The 16,163-nt window shown below is 41.4% G+C and overlaps 1 protein-coding gene across 2 annotated transcripts in view; it reads left to right on the forward strand.

Annotated features, from left to right (window-relative positions):
* The window catches only part of REPS2 (RALBP1 associated Eps domain containing 2), a 96,681-nt gene extending 81,581 nt beyond the window's left edge, over positions 1-15,100 (forward strand). Inside the window, exons 15-18 of one of the 2 annotated variants that reach the window (XM_038151310.1) lie at positions 4,412-4,495; positions 7,054-7,199; positions 9,266-9,371; positions 9,960-15,100. In XM_038151310.1, the coding sequence (XP_038007238.1) occupies positions 4,412-4,495; positions 7,054-7,199; positions 9,266-9,362 (327 nt within the window). In that variant the 3' untranslated portion in view covers positions 9,363-9,371; positions 9,960-15,100. The remainder of the gene's footprint in view (positions 1-4,411; positions 4,496-7,053; positions 7,200-9,265; positions 9,372-9,959) is intronic. The other variant, XM_038151384.1, reaches the window with a different exon arrangement.
* Positions 15,101-16,163: the final 1,063 nt, after the last annotated feature.

Genomic DNA, 16,163 nt, shown 5'->3' on the forward strand with positions numbered 1-16,163 from the left:
TCAGGTGACAGAAATTACAAAAGCTTGGTGTAGATCTTCTGTTCTGGAAGATCAGTTACATGTTGTCTTGAAAAGTGGGTGTGTAATCTACATATAATCCAGCAATGCAGAGCAAAAGAACTGGAAATGTAAGTGAAGAACCAGTTGTTAAGATATTGTGTTCTCTTACAGTTATGAAAATCTTTTGTCTGAGGCTCTCGAAGCACTCGGTGCTTGAGTGAGCATTACATATTCTTGTAGAAAGGTGCTGTTAAGTATTGTCACATGGAGCAGTGAGGAGATTATCAGTGGCTGGTCAGGGATCATGCCATAAAATAATGAGCGTTTGCAACTCTTAATACCCTTCTTAACGATGAGGAATTATTTGTTCTAATGCTCAGTGTTGGCCATCGGCGCGAGTTGGGCTCTATCTATCTGTGGCCATTGCAGCCATTGCACAGAAACTTTGTTGGCCAGTTCTACATTCTGCCTGGAAGAATGAGAAGGGTATGGTTATTCCTAGAAAAGTCAAGACTGTGCTAAGGAAACAGGAGATACTGTCTGCTAAGGTAGCTGAACTGGTCTCCGCAAAGAGAATCTCTTCAGGAGATCTGGAATAGAACACTCTCTTGCTCTTTTCTGTGGTTTCTTACCCTGCTTCCCAAAATCAAGATCCTGTAGGCCTGGTGTGCAAACTCTGCAGTGCACTATAAGCAGCACAGATGACAAGAACATTCTTTGCCCCTCTCCTGTAACCCTGTATCTGTTCCCAGTCTCACCAGACAGTACAGCAGCATTCCCAGTGTCAGTAGTTTACTCCACTCTGAGGATGTGAGACACGTCCATCAAAGAACCTCTGCACTACCATAAATGGAGTTTCCCTTGGAAGACCATATTGCATAATTTATACTTAATAAACCAATGGTGAAGAATTTAAACCCGAAAATAATGGTGTGAAAATTTTAAGATGTTTCTGTGATTGGAGGGAGGTAATTTATTGCTGTGTTTCGGAATGAGTTGTGGGCAGACTATGCTAAGCATGGTATTAAATGAAGAAGAACTAAAGGGAATTCACCTCAGCTGCTCCTGAAGGACATCCTTTTCCTTGTACTCCACTAGAGGACCAGAGTACTGCTGACTCAGGCATTCTCTGCCCAATACCAGCGGGCTACAAATACCCCACATCCAAATCAGTGAAGGAAATCTGTGAAGAATCCCTCTTCCAAAAGAAAAAAACAGGAGTTATTTTTCTTTTAAAATCTCTGTGGGGACCATGCGAGGACACTATCAGCTTGCAGATGTATTCATAAAGCCTTTCAGAGAGGACTTTGTTGGACACTGCACCAAACCTTCTTTGCAGTGATGCCTGGTGCGTGTGCCAAGCGCTCAGAAGTGGCCTGTCCCACGGGCCACTAGGTGGCAGTTTAGGGACATGGCAGTCACTTGGTTTTATTCATTGTGCAAGAGCTGCATCACCAGAACTAGGGGATTTTTTTTCTTGTTTGGGGTTTTTTTGGTGTTTTTTGTTTATTTGTTTTTTTTTGGTTTAGGGTGGGGGTTTTTTTGGGTGGTTTTATTGGTTATTTTTCGATTGGATGTAACTATTTCTTTATTTTTACCTGCCTCTGCATCGCTGGCTGCTGAACTTTGCCATCCACATGTTCTGACATCAGGGAGATGTGGCCAGCCCAGTGACCTAGCCATGGCCAGCAGGTACCACAGCCCTGAGCAGGGGCTGCAGGCTGGCCCTGACAGACATATCACAGCACCCAGCTCACAAAAAATGTCCTGCTCTCACAGATTTTGAAATCTTACCCTTTTTGACATTTTCACCGTGATTTATATTTGCTTTCACTAGAACACAAGGTTTACCCTTTCTTTTCCTTTCCAGTTCCCTTTGGTTTAAAACAGTAGTCTCCTGCAATGAAACCATTAAAAACAAAGAAAGGACAGAAGAGAGAGTGTTTCTGCAAAAATTTGTGTTCTGTTGTTTTTTTTTTTAAATTTTCTTTCCTCTCTAGGCCCCTTATCTGACCGTGATTTCAATTTTTCTGATTATTTGAATCTGACATCGTAGAATACCAATCTGTTCAGTTACTTCTACACTGTTGGAACAAACTGGTTCTTCAAAAGCTGCATTTTTTAATCTATACATAAATAACATGGAGTTGGTTGGGGTTTTTTTTTTCACTCTCCATTCTGTGGAACAAGTTAATATATTCTTGGTTTTGATGCAAGGTTTAGTGTAGATTCCAACAAGACTGTGAACACCAGAAACTGCCTGCCTGGTCAGGTTAAGGCAGGTATTTAGTACTCCCTGTCACTAAAGGGTCATTAAAACCTCTCTTTCCTGTACCCTGGCACTATTCTGTGTTGTGCAGCAAAGCTATACCATGAGGACTGTATAGTATGTGTATTACATATCCCTCTGAAGGGCTGGATTTACTCTTGCTGTCCATAAATGAATGAAGGGGTTGTCAAATTTATGTGGCCCAAACTTACCGTGTGGTTCTGTTCATTAATTGAGCTTTGCCATCCCCAAATCCTTCATGAAACCCTTGTGGACTTTGCCAGGCTACTGTTAGCAGTGCTTAGAGCCTTCATTTCTGTCAAATATATAAAAAGCTATTGTAAAAATCAGGGAGGTTATGGGCTATTCAGCTTGCTGATAAAGAAATATTCTGTTGCGTTCAATGGACTTTTAAAGGTCTTTGATTTTTATAGACGCACCAAAAAATAGTTTTTTTCCATTTCACTCTATTTGACCAGAAATCTACATTTACAGAGGAAGCCCTTCAATATATAAAAAGCTTTTCAAAATTCAAATGTTAGCATCCAATAGTTATTAAAATTAAAAAAATGTATATATTCATATTCAAATACTGGAAACATTACAGTGTGAGTGGCTCTTTGGGGTTTTTTTTAACCATCAGCTAACACTGCAGATGTAGCATACTTAAAAAAGGGTGGGAGAGAAATATTGTCAGTCCCTCTCTTCCCTCTCTCCTGAGGAATTTCACTTGTGTTTTAAAGAGATTAGTTTCAAAACTTCCCCTCTGTGCATGTATTTGATACTGTATGGTTGGAGAAGAGCAGTACCACAGAACCACATTGCCCCTGCAATGTACCTTTCTGTACAGCTCTTATTGTGTCTGTTATGGAAGAAATAAAAATGCTATGGGAAAGTTCCTCCTTTTTAAATATACCAAATTCAGTGCTTTCTGTTGTTTTTATTTAACTTACAGTTAGGCACTTGGAAACTTGTGACTACTACAGAGCTTGGTGGGCCTATGCAGAAACCTCTTGGCAAGAGTGAGTTAGGTTCTTTGGCGTGCAACTAATTGTTATTATGGCTAACATCCTCCTGGCCCCTTAAAAGTTTGAGGTTTGCCTTAGACTGGTTTTAAACACAGGCTTTCACCTGTATAGAAATGAGCCTCATTTGAGGAGGGAGCAGGATGGCAGGTTGCCCCTGCTGCCTGGGGGCCATTGCCAGCCTGCCTCCAACTTGGCAGAAGCTGGGAAAGAGGAGGAGAGGCTGTCTGTCAGTGCCAAGTGGCCTCAACCTCCTGCTCCTGCCTGCCTTCCCCATCTTGGAGAGCCAGCCCGTATGTTCTGGACAGAAGACAGCCACACCGTGTTTACAAGATCATGTTTGCTGCTGTGCACCTGGGGACAGGCAGTTCTAAATCCTGCCACCTTTGCCTGTGCTGTGCCCTGTCCTGGTGGAAGAAATCAAGAGGTGCAAAAAACTTTAATGAGAGGCAAAGCAAGTGATCAGTCCTCTGCTTTAATTTGCTTCTCAGTCAGATATCTTGGGAATCATGTGTTTAGCTTTGCAGATGTGTAGATCTGAGTGGTGAGTTTTCAGCTGGGTTTCTGTTTGAAATGTGAGAAGGGAGGAGGGAAGACTTGTCTGCTTTTTTATGACTTGTGTTTTCAGTACCTTTGGTGGAATTTTTGGTATTATTCTGGCTTGTCACTCCAGCCTCACAAACTTCAAAGACAGAGGCTTACTCCTTTGAATTTTCATTCATTTCAGGTGATAATAAGGTGACAGGGCATATCCAAGGTCTTTCTAGCTTTTTTCTATTCTCTTAGTTTTTCTCACAGTATTCAGGCCATAATGGTAATTCTAGAAGAAATTCTAGGTACTCGATTGTTTACATTCAGAGACATGGTTCCTAATGCTTCACTAAAAAAACTTTTCTCCCATTTTCCCAGCACAATAAAATGCAAAAACATGGTGTCATTAAAAATCTGCAAAAGACATATGTCATCCATTCAGCTGTCACCCTAGATCTCCATTTTGCCTACTGTTGAATTGTTAAAGTAACTTTTCTTTTGTGTGTAACATTTCCTTTCATTGACTTTATTGTATGTGACTGCTAGTCATTTTCTGGATGGAGCAATGACTGATTTGTTGTTGCAGACAGAGCAACCATCTGAGGTTGAATTACATTCTCAGATGAACAGAGCCCCATCGCAGGCAGAAGAAAACAGTTCAGCAAAAAAGGTGAGATCTGCACACATTGCACCATTATGGAGTGATTTTCCTTCATCAACAAATGTGGTTGTTTTGAGTTTACAAGCAATTAAACAGAGGGTTAGGGTTATGTTTTTACATGTTTACCTTCTCTGGAGGTCAAGACACTGGAAGAGAACTGTGATCATATGTGACATCAACTCACATAAATCACTAAGAAACCTCTTAGTATGTACACATTGATGCACGTGCTTTGAGAGTGACAGCTTGCCATTTATTTCAAATCAATAGGGGCTTGTGGAGCCTTAGGGGAAACAAAAACGAGTCTGACTGTACTCCAGCCCTGTCTCACTGTAGTTCCTCCAAATTGTGATGCACTTCTTGGTTTCAGTTATTGAGGATTTGGTTTTGGTGTAAACACCTGTTTGCTAGAGGTCGGGATCTGCCACTAAATGTACATAGGCTGGGAGAGATTTGCTCAAGATGTGCAGTTTCTAATATGTTTTTGTATAAACCTATCAGTTGTAAAAAGTAAGCACTGAAATTAAAATGGCACACTTCAGAGGGCCTTCCTTGCTTAGGGATGGAGTGGCCTTAGCAGTGGCTGTGAGCGTTTTCCCCCTCCTGATCATGCTCTGACCTCCTCCTTCCACCAGCCCCAGCCAGAACAGGTTTGGATAGGGGGCAAATACAGATCCTCCCCATTGTGGCTCCTCCTGCAGCCAGAGAGCACCTGCAAGACATTTACTCAGCCCAACCGAGAACTTTTGGCAGGTTGTACCTTGCCCAGGGAGCACCATCACACTTTTTAGTGTAACATGGGGCCCAGGCAAACATCCAGTGTCATCATTTTCTGTACGTGACAGTGCTTTCTGGGCAGTGTCCTTGCTCTGCGCTCCTCATATGCTACTTCCAGCCTGGCCCTGCTCTTTCCTCGCTTTGTAGCCCTGCTGGGGAAATGAAGTCCTTGTGGTCCTCTTACCTCATGCTCACCCTCATCCCACCTGGTTCCCTAAAATGCAGTGATGCCCCAGGCTGTGGGGTGTGAGAGGCAGGTGGTTGTTGCACTGGTGAGCCACCTTGCAAAGCCTGGTGCAGCAGCAGAAAGCAGCCAAAGAGCCTCTGCCAAGGGATCTGCTTGGACTATTGCTTACACTGCTGTGTTTGAAAGGGAAGAGGGAATTATCCTGTGGATTTGGTAGGGTTTGGGCAGTGTGAGGTAGACTGACATTGTGTGTTGGGCATTAGTTGTGGAAGGCATATGCAAGTTTCTCCCTTGCTGTGTGAGGTGTGTTTGCAGGGAGCTGTGCCTGTGCAGAGGATTTCAGAGCATGGCATTACCAGAGATCTGTGCAGTCATGATGTGCTGATATCCTGATCAGAACCATCTGATAATATTTTTAGATTTTTTTTCAGTAATTACAAAACTGTTTTTAATGTTTAGGCCTTTTTCCTTATAATTCAAATTCTTTTAAGAATTTTAACCCTTCTAATATGAATGATTGATGGTCTTGTGTTGGTTACATTTTGTATCACTCACAGAAGTCTCTTCTTGTGAGTCATGCTGCTTACTAGTGTTGTTTTTTTCCTTGTAATTGCTTTGTCATTAAATGTTTCCCCATTAATTTTTTTCTTATTTTATTAATGTTTGGCAAAAAAACAGTAGTGAAGGTAATCTAGCACAGTAAAATGTGTGATACTGAAATTTGGTCATTGGTTTTGTCTTTGATGCTGAAAAAAACCTGTCTCAAGTCAATTCAACTTTTTGAGTCCTAGCTTTCTCATTCATGAGATGAGGCAGTTATAGCTATATGCCTTGTGAAATTGATCTAATAATAAAATACACTGAAGAGGATACATTTATATTTATAATTTAAATCTTCTATAAGGTGGTAAAACTACTTCTCATTGCAAAAGAAAGGATGTCTTAATTTATAATAATGAAAACACTTCTTACCACTGAAGTCATAAAAATGCAAAGCTCTGCTTTACCTAGAAAACACAGACTATTTCTCTGATGTCACTTATCAAGAGAAATAGCTGGCCTTCTATACTTCACCATGTTAATTTTGCATGGATAATGTAATGTATTTGTATTTCAAAACTATATTCAGTGTTCCTTCATGTAAGAGAGGGGGCAGAAGGGAGAGGCTCCATGCCAGACGTGTGAGGCAGTAAGTTGGGATGCAAGTGATTAGTTATTGATTCTTTCCAACTGAGCATAGTCAAAAATAAATCTTGCTCTGTTTTTAATGCTTTTGGGTCAACTGGGGGCTAGTACATGTGTTTATACCCCTCCCTCCACCTCCACCCAGTGCACACTAAGCTGTACAACCCAGTTGTGAAGAGCCTGTCATCCAGATGAACGTAAAACACCCTTTCATTCATGAAGGGATTGCAGGAGTTATTGTTCCTTTTTCAAAGTCAGAAACCTGAGAGGCTATTACCAAACTGGAATTAAGCTCTGTACATCTTTAAATTATGAAATCTTAACCAGCTGTCAGCAATTTATGTGACACAAGTATTCTCCAGCCTAATGACAGGACACATATGGCTTGACTTAATGTTGCTGTGCTTTTTCCTTTCAGGAGGTTGTTCTTGTTCAACCACCCTCCAAACCTGCGCGCAGGAAGCTCCGGACGGAGGCACAAGGGCTGGAGACCCCCGAGCTCTCTCCCACTATAAATGTGACTTCTTCCCTGCCAGCAGTCAAGCCTCACCTCCCAGTCCAAAAGTAAGAACCTGTACCAAGCATGCCAAACTGCAGCGTGAGATCTGATGTGGCAGGATTCGCTCTTTGTATAATTTTGTGCCTAATAGTTCTGTTTCTGAGAATGCTTCACAAGACACAGGTCTCTGAAATCTACATCAGTCTTCTCAAAAGCAGACTAAGCCTGTAGTGACTGTCAGTGGTATTTGATAGGTAGATAACCTCTTCAAAGGTGTCCTACTTCTGTACCTGCTAGACATAGCTGAGGAGCAAGCCTAGCTATTCAACCATCTCTAACACAACTTGTTTTATATGTGAGGGTGTGTGTTTCTGCCTTGCATGTGTCTTCTGGAATTGTCCTCCTTCATGTGGACAGATATGACCAAATAAATGCCTGGGAAGCTGAGTCATGAAATGCTTGATGTTGGTCATATCCTCGTGATATTTTTTTATTGCAAGGCATGTTGGAAATGGGCTCGTCACTGGTGTGAGACAAACCACAGACCACTCGTTTGATAATGGCCAAACCCAGCGTGTGTTGTTTGCTCTTGTAAATACAGCTGTCAAAGCTGTCAGCTGACTTACAGGGATTTCACTCTGTGTGTATTTCATAGTGATGGAGAAGGGGCTGTACAAGTGCTAAGCAAAGGCACTTGAAACCCTCTTGGGTCTGTGCATCTCCCTCAGCTGAAGCACTGTGCAAACATTATACCCCACCATCACCCAGGGCCTTGCAAAAGACATCTGATTCAGTCTGAAACAAAATCAAGCTGCCCAAATCAATTGAGCGTTTCTTGGCAGACTGTTTATCAGTAGACTGAATCTCTGCTGCATAATTGGAGATTAGAATAAGTAATAAGACTCCTAGGATGCTCTTAAAATACTATTTTGTGCTTTGGGAGTACATATTCCATAGTGGTTCAAAGATAACAGCATTTGTTAACATCTCAATCCTGTCTTGTCTATATCTTTCCTAAAATGTTAAAATGGCCACAGACATATATTGCTCTGCTTTTATTTTTTTTCCTATCATTTATTACTTTATAGCCTATGGAGAGTAGTTTGCAGGAAAATAGTGAAGCAGAAAACTGACAGTTCACTGGAAGATAACAGCATAAAGTCCTGTCATCGTGCTGAGACAGAGTCTATTGCAAAAATCAGTGTCATCAGCTCTGTTAAGAGAAAAGACCTAATGGGTACTGTGTGCCACTGGACCATACTTAAATAGGGCGTCTGTTTTAGATCAAATCTGGCATTAAAGAGCTCTTGTTTCCTCATGTAAAACTTTAAAATAATTTATTTGGAAAGGGGCTTGGATATTCAGTCAGTATTTTCTGTATTTTCTTTCTTTTTTTGCTGTTGTTAGCTCTCTTGCTTTGAATAGGTTGGTCCTTATCTGCAGCTGTCTCTTTTTATACCTGTCTGATTAGCTGCCATTTCCTCCAGATCAGTTACCACAGGCTATGAAGCAATAAAAATTCTTAATTAATAAAATAAGTTCTTAAAATAAAAAAGGTACATCCTTTATTTTAGCAGCAAAACAGCTGAGGAAACTCAATCAGTCATCTTCACATTTGTGATATCAGATAATTTTGGTGGAAATGACTGCTTTGAATGAAAGAAGTATTAATTTTTGAAGTAAAGAAACATCAGAATCAGCAAAACTGAGATGGAATTTTCATGCCAATGAAAAATTTCTTTCTGTACAGAATGATTTTTGTATTTTCTGTTAACCACTCCTGATTCTTTAAACTCTACGAGTCTCTGAAAACAGCTAATGCCAAGATACTGCAATAAGCACAGCTATGAAGGGATCATTCTTAAGCTCAATGACAATGCAGTGATCTTGAAATAATTGAGACAGCCTGAAATATTTCTGTCATTCAGGTTAGCAAGTATCAAATATTCCAGCTGATTCAGACATCTTATTTCAGTGTTACATTTTTCTTCTCTTAAATCTGTAGTTTGTACCTTGTCTTTGACGTGTAGTCCAGGGTGCAGAGAGTTGTGCAGAATGGGTGGCTGCTCTTCTGGCATCAGCCAGTGCTGGGACTCTTAATTGAAATGTCTTGTATTTATGTGTCTTGCAGACAGTCTTCCAAGCAGAAAAGGGCTATTCAGACCGCTATACGAAAAAACAAAGAAGCCAATGCTGTGCTCGCCAGGTTGAACAGTGAGCTCCAGTAGCAGCTGAAGGTAAGGAATGCTTTGAAAATCAGTGACAGAGCTCCCTGCAATCAGTTACGTGTCACCTCCAGCAGTATTGAAATCAGAGCAAAAAACAGGACAGTAGTTGAAATAAGCACAGAGATGAAAGGTTTTAATGAGAGCACATTGCCATCATTCCTTGCGTCAGGTCTTATTTGCTTCCATCTTCAGCAGGCCAGTGCTGTTACCTGTGTTTTGCAGCAGCAAAAGACAGAGAAGTTTGTCTAAGTTCACAAAAGAATAGAAAACTGAACTTGCCCTTCAAGTTGTATTGCTGTCTGGAAGCTTTCTGACAGAGCTCTGCTGTTTTAATGAAGACCAGAAGACTTGATGGGTACTCCTCAGGCATATTTTGCACTGAGGCTCAGGGGGGGTTCAAGTGCACTCCCACTCTGGGCTCTGAGCCTGCGCAGATGGGGAAGCAGACCCTGGAGGAGGCGCAGTCCAGCCCAGCTCCCACACTGGCAGGGAGCCCTTTCATGAGAGGTCAGCAGGAGCCTGCCTGGCTGCCCTTTCCTGGAGCAGGGTGCTGCGTGTGAGCATTCTCAATGTTCTAACACGCCTCTCCTCCTGCAGGAGGTTCACAAGGAGCGCATTGCCTTGGAAACGCAGCTGGAGCAGCTTCGTCCTGTCACCGTCTTGTGACTTCCCTCATGGCCGTGCACGAGCAGGAGCAGGGCAGTGTCCAGCAGCCTTGCAAGGAGAGGAGTTCTGTGCAGCTGAGCAGGGTCTCTGCCAAGGCAGTGGGGAGTACTGGCCTTGCTGGTTCTCTCTTCACCCCATTACACACATTTTGCCTTTGCAGGTGAGGAAGGTACAGAAAAACAAATACCTGACTATGGAATATTTCTGAGTGGGGGATGCTTTGCCTTCTTTCCTCCCCCTTCCCAGCCTAATGTGTAAATGCAGTTTATCACTGAAATGAATAACCTGAGAGTGTTTTATTTATGTAAAGAATTCCTGATTTATATGTGTTTTGGCAGCACCTTGTGCCCTGATCATTAAGAGGTACAGCATTCCTGAGTTCTTGCTTAAATTGAAAACTCATCCTCTGTGATGGGCTTCTGGATGTTACTGATTCCTGTAGGATTTTATCATTGCAGAGTACCTGTGGATTTAACATGTCACAGGAATAGAACTTGCAAGGTGTACAGAATCTTTATCCTCAATCACATGTCAAATAATTATTTTCTTAGTACTGTTTATTATGCAATCACGGATGTATTTTAATGTTAGAGAACTTGTATTTTATTAGTTCAAGTCACATAAGAGAACAGTAAAAAATACTAAAATATAATTATTTTGGAAATTAGGAAAAAAAAAATCTTTTTGAGCTACAGCTGTTTCTAATCACCAGTATCTGAGCACTTGCTTGCATCTACCAGTGTCTCTGCATTCTTTTAGCATGTTTGAGATGGCTGGTGTATAGCTTTTTTCTTTCCTTTTTTTTCCTTTAACCAACAGTGTATTTCTAACAAGAGGTTAAAAATGCATTCAGGGCATTTTTATAAAGGCTATTCTATGTACATTTGTATTAGTCTGCTTTGTTGTCTTAATAGCTGCTGATTTGTTTTAGGGATGTGTACAAGAACTGTACTTCCAGAAGAGGGAAGATAGCAGAACTGCTATGTATGAGGCTATAAAATGTGAGATGGAAGTAATTGCCTTTTACAGCAGGCTTTTGTTAAAGTTCCTTTGCACATCAGTGGAGATGCTACTGATAGGAGAAAGCTGCTAATGTCCATCTGTTTTCTAAAGGAAGAAGCAAATATTAATCTTTAACCTGCATTTGATCCGGGGCCAGCTGAATCCCGTAGGGAGTTTCCCCTGGATGCGGTGGTGGCTTTGGTCTCAGTTCTTACAGTGGAAGCTGTCTGATGAATGTTGCAGTATTTCTTGGAGCAATACTCTTGGATTGGGTGACTTCAGACATGTCAACCCTGCTCCCACCATGGGTATGGTGTGCTTCACTGCAAAGGGATGTCACCTACCTGTTGTCCACCTTAAACATGACCCTGGACATGTCTCATTGACCTGATTTAAGTGCATGTGGTTGCCTTGCAGAAATGGTGCAGCAGTTTTGTCACCCTTGTGGGTGTGATGCTTGCTCCCTGTGCCTGTAGGATGGCCCTGGGGCTGAGAAGGAGAAGCAGGTTTGAAACAGCTGGGTAACCTCTCCTTGGGGTGTGTCGTGGAATGGCTGCCGTGGCATATCAAAGGGCACCAGAGCAGCCAGAAGTTTTGTTGAGAGATAAGAAAGGCATCACTGGGAGTGTTTGAAGTGTTAAGGAGACAGTCTGCTTTGCTGAAAGGAATGTGGAAGGGGAACATGAATCCAGAAGTCCACAGGTGAAAATAAGCGTTGGCAGAAATGTTACTGAAAGTCTCTTTTTGTAATGCACTCGTTTTGATTCGACTAAAGATTGCTGTGTCAACAAGCAACAGCTGTTCTTCTGGATTTGGGACTTCTCTTATGTGGCTGTTGAATAGCTGGGGTCAGATGGTCATTACTGGTCAGTGACAAAATGTGAGGAATGCAAGCTTTTCTGGGAATCTGCAAAAGAGCCACTGCCCTCTTGCTAGTAGTGGTATTGCTAAGAATTTATTATCATTTATTTCACTTGTTCATAATACTACTGAGTCATTCCTGAGATTTAATGAGGTTAAGTGCTCACCCTGTTTGCTTTTTAGTTCATACATTGTAATTTGGATAATAAGACCTTGGTATTTCATAGGAAATAATCATATGGCACTCTTGTTTTTTGTTTTATGGGTAATTTTTTAAGGAAGGTGTTTAAACTACAACAAAGAAGTGTGTACATTGCATTTTTAAGGCAGTAGAGGACTTTTTCATGTTTGAAAGGGGTTTCCTTTGAAATAATCTGCCATTTATGAGAGTTATTCATGGAATAGACACTCTTCAAGGGAAGAGTGGAAGAGTCTGCTTTATACTGTCTTTTTCAAATGTCTCCCTTCTAAAATCCAGGGGGTTTTTTTAATTCACTGGAAATTATGATACTTGCTTAGCCAACAATGAAATACTTGCTTGGCTATTACTTTACCACTGAATTAATAAATGAAAGTATTTAACAATCCCTGCATTTTTAGCATTGCAATCAAATACTCCACTCGGCTTCAATGACCAGAATGTGAGTTGATTTGTATTATTTTTGGTGAAATATCAGCCATGATGATGATACACCACTTCACACATCAGTAAAGTGAAATATTCAAGGAGAGGTGTTGATGTGTTACACATATGATGCAGGAGGTTACTCTTCTGTATGTCTCAGTGGTTAAGCATTTATGATAGCCCACACAAAATGAGAAAACGTGTCTGTTCTTGGGAAGCTGTTAGCATTTTGAGAAGAGGAGAGGGCATCATGAAGCTGTGGCAGTGCTTCTGTCAGTTGCTTCATGCAGCCATGCTTATGGCTACTGTTAACAGTCCCTGGCTGGTCCAAATTCACATCTAAATCCACTATTACAAATTTTCTTCAAAATTACTTTTTCTTTAGAAAAATGTGGATAGATCAAAATCATAATTTCTTGCTGAAACCTTTACATTCTCAGACTTTGGATGGGAGTTGCTCCTACATCCAAAACCATTTGGTCAGAAAGGGAGACCTTACAGGCTTGGTGTTCAGAGTACTTTCCTGAGCTACAGGTGAGTGATCAGCTTTAAGCCCCTGACATCCCTGATCCAGAACAGCAACTAAGGTTTGTCTGCCCCAGCTGCCAGCCTGCTGAAGGAGTGGAATCACATTCCCATGCATGACCTCTCACATTCCTCAGTTTCTGGTTTCAGTAGGTACTTGGGCAGAGCACAACATGCCCAGCAAGAGAGGTTAAGTGGGAACAGGAGCACGGCATCCTTGCATCTGAGAGGAGGTGCTGACCATGAGCCTGGTGCCCCTTTTCAAGTTTTCAGTGGGCAAATAAATATTTTTGTCTACAGAACGGGGCTAGGCAGAGCAGATAAGGATCTTCCTCAGTGTGTCAGTAAGTGTGCATTCAGGTGTATTCCATTTGTTCATGCATTTCTTTATGGGTCTGTTAACATTCATATTACCTGATACCTATATTTGTTTCAAGCTATGGTAATTCTGTGGTGAAAAAAGAAAAGCTAAGTGCTGTGACTGATTGCCTTTGTAGATAAGCCATTTTTATTTGAGCCTTTCAAAATAAATAATGACCTGGTAATTAAGCAAGGCAAACAGTTTCCATTTCTGAGGCATTCCTTTATTAAACAAACTACCTGTGAACACACATTAATCCTAAAGGATCAATGTCCTTCTCCTAGTTATTAATATTACACTAGGATGCAGTGGAAACATGACCAACTCTTTCCAGAAAGTCCTCAGTTCGCTCTTCTAGAGACTTTTGGTGATGTAACAAAAGTGTGTTTAGTCAAGGCAGCTTTGTTACTGTTGAATTGTTGGATATCCTGTTAAAGTCAAAATATTGTCTTCAGACTGCATGGCAGTAGTTTTCCTGTTGGAAATTCTGTATCCACATCAGGGATAGGCATTTGTTTGGCTATCATCCAGACAGTTCCAGCCTGATGGATGATCATAAGGTTGGAGCACCTCTCCTGTGAAGACAGGCTGAGTTCAGGTTGTTCAGCCTAGAGAAAAGAAGGCTCTGAGGAGACCTTATAGCACCTTTCAGTACCTAAAGGTGCTGCAAGAGAGCTGGAGAGGGACTTTCTGTACGAGCATGTCGTGACAGGACAAGGAGAAATGGCTTCAAACTGCAAGAAGGCAAGTTTGGATTAGAAATAAGGAAGAAGCTCTTTACTGTGAAGGTGGTGAGACACTGCAAGACGTTGCCAGAGAAATTGTGGCTGCCCATCCCTTGAAGTGTCCAGGGCCAGGTTGGATGGGGCTTTGAGCAACCTGAACAGTGAAAGGAGTCCCTGTCCACAGCAGGGGGGGTGGAACTAGATGATCTTCACGGTCACTTCCAATCCAAACCAGTCTCTGATTCTACAACACTGCCAAGGCTAGCCAGCATAGGGTGATTAGACTGTGCATGGTAAAATGACCACAGATGGATGGCTGGGATTTGGAAACCTTCATGGGAAGCACTTAGGAAGGGCATTATGTGAAAATTGCCTGTTGGGGGGGTTGCCTGTTGCATAGGTTGCTTTCCTCCCAGCTGAACTTCCAAATCAAGAGGCAGAGATCCGTAAAAGCTGCTAGCTGGGAAAGGAGGGATGTCCATTTTCAGTGCCATCAGCCTTTCAGTCTCCAGCATACACAGTCTTTGACAAGAAAACACATGGGTTCATGAAGCCACTTATTTTATTGGCTAAAGAGTAAAATATTTTTTTTCAGGAAAAGAAGTAAATCTTAGTGATTTAGTATCTTTGAAAAGAGATTATGTATTTTGAAGCTTTTTTCAGCTATCTTGATATGTGCTATGAATATATGCATTATGTTTTACTCTGTTACAGATTTTTTGATACAAAAAAGTTGTATTGCAAGCATTATGGTTGTTAATCTAAAAAAATGCCCCAAGGCTATTATATATTTGAATTTTAACTTATAAATTAGATAGCCAGATTTAAGTAATTTGTTTTCACAGCTGCAGACCGTCCCCATGGTAAGCTGCGAAATGTATAGTGTTCTATACTATGCCCATCTAATTTTGGAAAATGTATGTGATATGAAGCTGGGTGCTACATTAAAATAAAAGCGTCCAATGAGTTCAAATTGCCTTGCTTTTGTGGTTTATTTAGGATGTTGATGGAACAGATCCGCCAGGAGACCAGAAACTGTGACACCCAGTGGAAAAAATACCATGTTGAAATGGCTGACCTTCAGGTTTGAAAGATGAAATCACTTACATTGGATTGAGAGAGAGACAGAGAGAGACTTATTTAAAGTGAAATCATATTTCCTTAGGCTCCTGTTAAGTCAAAACTTCATCTTTGCTTTGTCAGAATTCAAACATAACTCCCTGATTTAGCCCAAAGAGGGACACTCTTTGACCACTATAAAGGAAAAAACCATTTCCAGCCTCCAAGAGACCCTTAGTTGGAGGGTGGCCAGGCAGGACCTGTGAGAGGACTCCAGGTGTTCCACCCAGCATCCCTGTGTTCAGTGGGTTTGGCCCCTTGTCAGCTGTGAGAGCTGAAATTAAGCTGGGAAAAGGAAACCATTTGAATAGCTGGCCTTTGTGGGCAGGGAGCCAGAGGGTACAGCATATTCTGCTCTTTAACTAGTGTGATTTTTAAGAATTATGTCACAGCTATCCAAAGAGCAGAGCTTTAAAAGAGGAAATAATGAGTGATAAATTAATTCTTCCAGCATTAAGCCATGACAAGGGATGTTTTATTGGCCTAAAAGTATGTCTCTGGTGCACGTGAGGCACAAGGCCAAGGCGTTAAAAACTTGTAAATATCCTGTGGGGAGCTATTCTCCATCAGCAGTGGGATGGATTTAGATGGCTCCTCCATGCTTAGTTTTTACAATTAGATGGTACTCTGGGGTGCCTTCCTGCAAATCTATATTGGCTCTCCCTATTTAAATTCATGGTTCCAATAATCTTTCTTAAAAATTAAAAATGCATCTTCCTGCTCCAGAGGAAAGTTCTTAGTTGAAGTGGGAAAGAAAAGAAGTGGGAGAAGCTTCAAAAGCCCTTTTTTATCTTGTTTTTTAAGGTGTGCCTGCTTCAGTGGGATGTTTACATGGATTTTGCAGTAAAGCAGAATAAAGGAAAATTAACAAAGAAATGGAATCCCTAGGTATCTGTCACCCATAGCCAAATCAGAGG

This window comes from Motacilla alba, chromosome 1, assembly GCF_015832195.1.
Source record: "Motacilla alba alba isolate MOTALB_02 chromosome 1, Motacilla_alba_V1.0_pri, whole genome shotgun sequence".
Taxonomy (NCBI): Eukaryota; Metazoa; Chordata; class Aves; order Passeriformes; family Motacillidae; genus Motacilla; species Motacilla alba.